This window comes from Vicia villosa, linkage group LG1, assembly GCF_029867415.1.
Source record: "Vicia villosa cultivar HV-30 ecotype Madison, WI linkage group LG1, Vvil1.0, whole genome shotgun sequence".
Taxonomy (NCBI): domain Eukaryota; kingdom Viridiplantae; phylum Streptophyta; class Magnoliopsida; order Fabales; family Fabaceae; genus Vicia; species Vicia villosa.
Genome location: NC_081180.1, coordinates 30,819,742 through 30,829,271, shown reverse-complemented (window position 1 = coordinate 30,829,271; position 9,530 = coordinate 30,819,742). Strand labels below are relative to the sequence as shown.

Sequence of the window (9,530 nt, the reverse complement as noted above, 5' to 3'; positions counted from 1 at the left end):
ACCCCCAGCGAAAATCCCAAATACTCCTGCTTCTGAAATGAACTTGCAAAGCGCTTTTTTTTTTAAATTTCCCCAATTCGAAAGTGCATCTCCGAAAACACCTCATGGGGGGTGTCTTTGGAGATTAACTTCCGAAAACACCTCATGGGGGTGAATTCGGAAATGAACTTCCGAATTATGCAGAAACTGTGTTTTTTTTAATGTTTTTTCTTAACAGTCTCGCATTTTAATTAAACGCAAACGCCAAATAAAATAAGCAACAGATAAACTGAAAATACTAATATGATAAATCAAATCCAAATAATATACACTACAAGAAATTGGTTCCCTAGCGTCATATATTTGTGACGTGTTATTCACGTGGGAAGAAAAGGCCTGTTCTGACGTGAGTATCACGTCGGAATATTATTTTAATCAATAATATTACCAAATACGCATTCACATGGGGGATCAGAAAAAAATAATTTTTTAAAAAACTTGTGAAATGAAGTACACGTCGCAAGAAATAAAACAAAATTGATAAACTTTAAAATCTGTAAAGTCAAATGGGGGGAAATAAAAATTTTGAACTTTTCAGTTGTGACGTGGTATTCACGTCGGAACAATTTAATGCTGACACTGACCTGACCTACGCAGGCTTTGGCAGGTGAAGACAGATTCAAAATTCAAAATTTTGTTACCGTTGAAATTAGCGACGTGGCTGATGAGTCACTATTGACACTATATTAGCGACGTGAGAACCATTCTGCTGCCAACTGGACCGTTGGCAGCTTGCGACGTGGCATCCACTTCAGTGCTTTCCGTCTGGTCAATCACGTCGCAACTCTTTTAATAAATGTAGATCTGCACGCTTCCCCTTCTCCTCATTTCTTCATCTCTTCCTCATTTCTTCCTCTCTTCCTCATTTCTTCCTCTCTTCTCTTCTCTGTATTTTCTCCATTGCTATTCTCTCATTCTCTTCCTCTTTTCATTAATTTCATTCTCACACCATTGTTGAAGGTAAGTTATTTAGTTTATTTATATTTTATATTTTGTTTATTTATAATTTGTATTGATTAAAATTCTAACTTATTTTAATTTTTTTTATTCAAGATTTTGAAGATTGGAGGAGATAAATTTTTTAAGAGTTGAACTTGAAGATTGGAGGAGATTAGAAGATTGAGGTATTTTTATAATTTTAAATATAATATTTTGAAGTATAGTTTTGTGTTATATTTGTGTTAATAGGTAAATATTACAAGCTCTGAAGTTCTGATGGTATCACGCTCAAAGCTCTTCAAAGTCAGAAGACAGAAGATGCTCTGCACCAAGTTGTTGACTCTGATATTCAAACGTTGTTATCTACAAATTTGAGTCCAGAAGAAAGTACAAGATGAAAGGGTGTAACGCCAAATCTCTAACTGACAAAAGGAACGTTAGAAGCTACAAAAGGCAAAGTCAGTAAAAGCAGCAAAAGCAATGCTCGAGGTAGTTGACAAAAGTGTGAAACATTAAATGCAGCGTTGTACTATTCACGCAAAGCATTAAATGCATCCCAACGGTCATTTCCTCTCAAGCGCTTATATATAGAAGTTCTCATCAAAAGCTGAATACAACACTTGCACAAAACTTACAGAAACGTTGTCAAATTCAAAAGCTAAAGAACTTCATCTTCAACCTCACAAACTCTTTATAATATTTAGTGAGTGTTAAGTTTAGAAATTAGGAGAAATATCACAGTTGTGATTACAGCTTTATTAGAAGCATTCAAACTCTTGTAAACTTCAAAGCAAGCCATCAGAAGATGGTCATGCAGAATCAGAACATGAACTGGAAATCATTAGAAGAATAGAAGTCAGAAGTACAAGCTCTGAAGTTCTGATGGTATCACGCTCAAAGCTCTTCAAAGTAAGAAGACAGAAGATGCTCTGCACCTAGTTGTTGACTCTGATATTCAAACGTTGTTATCTACAAATTTGAGTCCAGAAGAAAGTACAAGATGAAAGGGTGTAACGTCAAATCTCTAACTGACAAAAGGAACGTTAGAAGCTACAAAAGGCAAAGTCAGTAAAAGCAGCAAAAGCAATGCTCGAGGTAGTTGACAAAAGTGTGAAACATTAAATGCAACGTTGTACTATTCACGCAAAGCATTAAATGCATCCCAACGGTCATTTCCTCTCAAGCGCTTATATATAGAAGTTCTCATCAAAAGCTGAATACAACACTTGCACAAAACTTACAGAAACGTTGTCAAATTCAAAAGCTAAAGAACTTCATCTTCAACCTCACAAACTCTTTATAATATTTAGTGAGTGTTAAGTTTAGAAATTAAGAGAAATATCACAGTTGTGATTACAACTTTATTAGAAGCATTCAAACTCTTGTAAACTTTATTTTACATTGATTGTAAAAGATTTCCTAGAGTGATCGAGTTGTGATTCGTAGACTCTAGAAGACTTAGATGGTATATAAGTGGAAAATCATTGTAATCAGTTGGATTAGTGGATTAAATCCTTAGTTGAGGTAAATCACATTGTCAGGGGTGGACTAGAGTAGTTTGGTTAACAACAAATCAGGATAAAAATAATCGTGTTCATTATTTTTATCTTCCAAGTTTTTGAGTTACACTTATTCAATCCCCCCTTTCTAAGTGTTTTTCACTCCTTCAATTAGGGTTTCAGGTTAGATAGTGAAGATGAATATGATGTAGTGAGGAAGATTAAACTAAAGTTGTTCTAATTAATAGTATTTTAATTGATTTTCATTTTAAATATAGCAATTTAAAAATAATATTAATATGTTAGGGACTTAATTGCAATACTCATAACTAAAAAGTTACCACAATAAGTGGTATAAATGATACAGTCCTATGTGGCATTTTAGGGCTTAGGACATAATTCTCATTGGTCAGAATGTGACTTCTTCAAAGAAGTCATTTTAATGACTTTACCTTAGAATTTTCCGAAGATCAATTCAAAAAGTATAATGCAATGAAGCACGGACACGATACGAGTATCGGATACGATACGTATCCGATACGGCGATACGTTACTAATTGAATAATACAAGATACGATACGTTTAAGATACGCATATAAAGATTAAAATAAAATATTTAGTTAAATTATAATCTAACAAAACCACTCTCATAATAGAACTTTCAATACATAACTATATTACTAAAAAAATATTAAATCTAAGATATTGGTATAGTCTCAATGTTGGAAAATGTTAGTCATATAAATAGCCACCGATCAATATTATTGGAATTGAAAACTTGGAAAATGTTAGTCATATAAATAGCCACTAATGATCAATATTATTGGAATTGAAAACTTAGCATAGTTATTATTAATAGTTATTGCCTATTACTTTTATGATAATGTACAACTATGGAATTGAAAACTTGGAAAATGTTAGTCATATAAATAGCCACTAATGATCAATATTATTGGAATTGAAAACTTAGCATAGTTATTATTAATAGTTATTGCCTATTACTTTTATGATAATGTACAACTATGGTCTAATATGTCTAATAGGAAGTCCCAACTAATGATGAATTTAATTAAATAAGATATTAAAAATTGATAAAACAAATTATTGGAATATAAATATTAGGAAAGAATTAAATAATGAAATAAATAATGACTATTAAAAAATAAAAAAATAAATGAAGAGTCATTAAAAAAATAAAATCTGCAAAAAAATTGAAGATCACGTATCGGGACGTATCGGAAACGTATCGCAGCCGTATCGAATTTTTTTTATTTTTTAATTTTTTAAAAAAATTCGGATATTCCTTCGATACGTATCGGCAACGTATCGGAGCGTATCGGATACGATACGACATAGATTTTGAAGTATCGGTGCTTCATAGGTATAATGTTATTCATCAAAAAGAGCCGGAAAAAGAAAAGTTTTAGGGCATGGAGTCCAACTGCTAACAAACAATTAATCAATTGATCAAAAGTCTTATGGGACACACAACTCAGCAAAAAGATATAAATATATCAGTCAAGCATACAATTAATCAATTGATCTCATAGTTAATTGGCCAAGCACCATATTTTGCAAGACGACAATAGTCAAGGTCAAACTAAAATACTCATATTCTCAAGTACCCTACAAACTAATGGACTATTTTAGCTATTTGCTCCAAAAACAAGGGCAGAGATGGCATGTAAAACATTATATATTATATTGAATAAAAAATCAATTCTAAATACAATTGGAAAAAATTAAAGAGTTGAGTGATTCTGCATTATTTAAGTAAACTAAAAAGCAATGCAAATATTTGAGCGACAATGACAATAGCACATTCTAGTTGATTGAAAATCATGCTCTGGCGTGTTGCTTCAACATCGTCAATTTGCATCAACCCCTTTCAGTGCTTCTCTTTCCATATTTTACACAATCACTAATAGTCATCTTAAACGGGTCACAGGAACTTAGTGATATCAGAAATCTAACTACAAGTTACTTTTAGAAAACATCATTCTCTAACTTGTATTGTAATAAGTACAAAACAAACATGAATAAAAACTCACTTTCAACGAGTTGGAACCAAACTTTCAATGTGATCCTTAGCCCACAACAACCCAATCGTATCAGTAATTCTTATTCGCTCCACTCTATCATCTCTGCAATCACAGATAAATGCTGGTTCCTTATGTTTCTTAGTCAATATCAGAGTATGACTATTCTTAGAAAGGTATACCGGCAACATTTCCAACTGCTGAATATCAAATAAATCACCAATGGTTGAATAGAAATTCTGATAACTAATTTTAAACAACTGAACCCAAGACTCTTGGACTCCAAAATCTTGCATCTTCCATATAACAAAATGGTTTCTCTCAAAACCACGACAGAAACAAAGAAAATTCATGAAAACCGCAATATTTGCCTGAACTTTCGGTCCCTTGTCAAAACCACGAGGCAACATCATCTGAGTGTATGACTCGGTGGAGAGATCCAGCGAAAGAATTACATAATTTTCAATAACACCCATCGAATAATCCTGATTGCAATAGGCCAGCCAATTAATAGTACCATTTAAATACACATCTTTGTTGTTCCGAGCATCAAACCAATGAAGTGGAATCACAGGTAAACATTGAATATCTCTCCATGAATTATCCCCCAAGCTGAAAACTTTCACCACATTTTTTAGATTACCACAACGCTCTATCTCCACCATGAATGCTACCACCTTAAAAGTTTCATTAGAAATATCATAACCAAAAGAGAAATTAAAATTTTGGCGTAGAGAATAAAGATCTGAAAATAGTCTAAAATTTTCAGATTTTGTTCTTGTAGCAGGGTTCCAGAAACAAAGCCATTCATGGCGAGAAGAAGGATATGTATTACAAATAAGGCATATCAATCCATTGCATGAACCAACAACTCGGTCGACACGGACAAAATTGATCAATCGATAGGAAGGATGACTGTGAAGGGAGTTAAAAGGAGGAATGGGTTGACTAACGAAATGGGAATCATCATCTTTCCAGCTGTCTAGCCAGATAAGTGCGAGATTAGGTGTTCGTGTTGATTTCTTGAGATGCAGTTGAACGAAGTAAGGATCAGAGATGAGAGTTTGGAAAAACTTGTTGACGCACCTCAATTGTATAAGATGTTTCACGGACAGCCAGGACAGTATTTCCGCCATCAGCTCGTCGGGAAGAACCGCAGCCGAAGATGCTAAATTGGTCTGACGCGGAAGCCGAAGCGGCATAGCTTATTCTAATTTCAATTCAACCCTAGGCAGCCACAGCCAAAGTTGTCTTTATAAATAATGAATTTTCTCTTTCTTTCGTAATCCCAATACGAATCCAATTAAAAATAAAATTAAAACTAAAATAAATTTAAAAAATACTCTTTTTTATTGGTTGTTCCTAAGAATATGGATTTAAGATCGTGTCCATGCAAGAACTATTCGAAGAATTCTTACATGAACACGTACATAAAACCTTCTTCTTAGTCACAACCAATAGAAATAAGAGGAAAAATGCCAATAATCGTCATTCGTAATAATCAATTTTAATGTATTCTTTAATGAAAATTTCTTTAGCCACCTCCCTATGGGGGTCACCCCAACGAAAATCCCAAAATACCCCTGCTTCGGAAATGAAATTCCGAAGCGCTTTTTTTTATAAAAAATTTCCATAATTCGGAAGTGCATCTCCGAAAACACCTCATGGGGGGTGTCTTCGGAAATGAACTTCCGAAAACACCTCATGGGGGGTGAATTCGGAAGTTCATTTCCGAATTACGCAGAAACCGTTTTTTTTTTATGTTTTATCTAAAACAGTCTCGCATTTTAATTAAACGTAAACGCCAAATAAAATAAGCAATAGATAAACTGAAAATATTAATATGATAAATCCGATGAAAATAATATATACAAACCGAAAATAATAATAATCATGTGCGAAAGATACAATCCGAAATCAATAAATAAATAAACCCGACCACTACTGGGTGTGCCTAACCCTCTCACCCTGGGCCCTCCTCTGCCGCCTGTACCCCGCCGCACGGCCCGCATCAGTGACGATCCTCTCCATCACGGCGACTGCATCTGGACCTCCCTGATCAACGATACCTCGATCCATGGCGTGGTCATCCTCGGCCTGCTGGTTCTCCGCATGTGCTGGCCTACGAGCGTCGGGAACGTCGAGTCTCAGCAGAGGATGGGACACCCGGTAGAACCATGTGACGTACCCCTCCTCACTGTGTCAGTCCTGTGTGACCCGAGTGAGACGGTACTCCTGCGGTACCACATGCTGCTGCCACTCCGCCCATATGGCAGTGAGCTGCACTCGGGTCACTCTGTCGGGAACAGCCTCAAAGAATGACCTGGGTATCCACTGCACGAATCCGAACTGACGCATGCACCGCACAGGGAGATACCGAACCATGATGGTAGTCCCGCATGCCAACCAGCCAGAATATAAAGCAATGCCGTCAAAGGGGACAATCTGAGCGTAGTCGGCGAACGGCCACCAGGTGACGTCGTCGTGCATCGTGCGGTCCAAGTACAAACGGTATGGTCCCACCGCATCGTTCCCCCTCTGGAGAGCGTATCTGGCGGCCCTGGGCATGGCGTCAACGTACGCAGGATCGATGTGGAAGCCGTGGATGCAGGAGAAGTAGGAGATGATCCAGCTCTGAAACACAAACACGATAATGTATTAAAAATAAATACGAAACATAAATAAATAAATAAATAAATACGAAACGTAAATAAATAAATAAATACGAAACATAAATAAATAAATAAATAAATACGATAATATGTTAAAATAAAACGTACCGTAAGTAGTGTGCAGGATCCAACCAACTGCCTCGTCCTCCAGTTGGAGGCCTCATTCAGCTTCTGGTAGAGGTATGCCAGAGTAGCTGCCCCCCAGTTCCACTGGTGAACGGTATCCAGGTCCATGAAGTAGCGGAGGTAGGTCACGTCGACGTACCTGGCACTCTTGTCCACAAAGCATGCAACGCCTACCACATGCATGTACCAGCACCGGAGAGCGCAGCCGCGGTGATAGTGTGTGAACAGCTCGTCACCCTCACCCTCAGCCTCGGCAGCCGCGTCCAGATGGTGCTCAAAATAAGTGCTCAGTATGGTGAACCGGACATGAGGCCCAGAAGTCGTGACGCACTCAAAGTGAGCAACCTCGTATTCCATGCCCAAATAGAGCGTCATCCACTCAATGGCCTCAACCCTCTGGATCTTGGAGTGGTGCAATAGCGGCCCCCTAATCGGCAGGTGGAGAAGACACTGCACGTCATGCAAGGTGATCGTCATCTCCCCAACCGGCAAGTGGAAAGAGGACGTCTCCTTGTGCCAGCGCTCCACAAATGCCCCCTGCATGCCGGTGCTGATGGTGGTGTACCCCGTCAGCCGACTCCTCCTCTCGCTGGCGGGAAGAAGATACCCGAGCCAGCCGACTCCTAGATCCAGATGAAGAGGTACCCTCTCCCACGTCCTCGGGTACTCGCACACGGCGTCCCCGGCCCCGCCCCCGTCCCTGTGTCGACGCCGGCTGCGCCGCCGCCCGCTCGCGTCTAGCCAACGCAGTCTGGGTCTCCCTACCTGTCTGATGCGTGCTGGTTGGTTGCCTGACATGTTCCTGTAAATAATTGAAATCGATTAATATGCGAGACAAAATAAAAAACTAAAAAATTTGAACTTCTGATACAATTCGGAAGTTCATTTCCGAAAACTGGGATGGAGGTGTTTTCGGAAATGAACTTCCGAAACACCCCTGCGATGGAGTTTTCTGCAACTTCCATGGCAGACCCCAAAACCAAACCTAAAACCAATTCAAAATGCTTCTAAACAACCTAAATACTACTAACAACCAGTCCATATATCATTTATGCAATTGAAACCCTAAATAACATGCATTTGAATAATGAATCTAACAAATTCAAAACTTACAAATTGAGTGATTTGAGGGCTTTTGAATGATGTATAGCAGTGTGATTGGAGCCTTGATGCAGCCTTGGAAGTGTGTTTGCACAAATTTTCGCCTTTGGTTATTTTTTATTTGAGTTAGGGTAAATGAATGGGGGAGGGGGAGTGTTTTGATAAATCTGCAGAACGCGCAGTATTTCGGAAGTAAACTTCCGAAATGCTGTTTTCGGAAATGAACTTCCGAAATAAGACAATTTTTTCAAAAAAAAAGGCGCTTTCGGAGATGCATCTCCGAAACCACCTTTTTCTTGCATTTCGGAAGTTCATTTCCGAAGTCAGGGGTAGTATGGAGTTTTCACCAGAGTGGACTAGAAGGTAGGGAGGTTGGCAAAGAAATTTTCTTCTTTAATAAGTTGAATGACATGGTTTATTGCATAAATCTTATTAGATAATAATATAAGACTTAAATGTATTTTTGGTCCCGGTAAATCAGTGCGTTTTTTATTGACGTTTCTGTAAAAAAAATTGATTTGAGTCCATATATCTTACATTTTAGTTGCGGTATAGTCTCTAAAGTCAAAATCCACAGATTTTGTGCGAAGTATCCTGCGGATTTTGATTTTAGAGACTAAAATGAACGCAAAAATGAAATATAAGAACTCAAACCAAAGAAAAAAACTTACATAAATAAAAATTAAATACTCGCTAACTTATTGAAACCAAAAGTGTATTTAAGCTTGGAAAATTCTTAGGTGGACACATACCTAAGAAATTGTTTTACACACAACCAATCACAGAATTTTAATTAATTAAAAAAATAAATACTGATTTTTCTCTCTCCTTCATAATCTCAACCACACCATGATTCCAATTAAAATCAAAATTAAAATTAAAATAAATTTAAAAAAGACTCTTTCTTATTGGCTGTGCCTAAGAATGTGGATTTAGGGTCGTGTCCATGCAAGAATTGCTCTTTAAGCCTAATATAAATTATTCTAGTTTATCATATACTATTTTTATTTTCAATATAATGTGATTTAACATAATATACGTCGTCGGTTGTTGATTAGTTGTTAATGTTACATTGAAGATGCATATTTTTTCTCTCTATAATGTATAGTCAATTA

General features: G+C 37.0%; 1 protein-coding gene across 1 annotated transcript; it reads right to left on the bottom strand.

Moving 5' to 3' along the window:
- Nucleotides 1–4,227: 4,227 nt before the first annotated feature.
- LOC131603776 (F-box/kelch-repeat protein At3g23880-like) lies at nt 4,228–5,719 on the bottom strand. Its single transcript, XM_058876210.1, has 2 exons — nt 5,603–5,719; nt 4,228–5,193 (listed from the first exon to the last, which is right to left on the bottom strand). The coding sequence occupies exon 2, from the start codon at nt 5,179–5,181 to the stop codon at nt 4,531–4,533; it is 651 nt and encodes a 216-aa protein (XP_058732193.1). The 5' UTR covers nt 5,182–5,193; nt 5,603–5,719; the 3' UTR covers nt 4,228–4,530.
- Nucleotides 5,720–9,530: the final 3,811 nt, after the last annotated feature.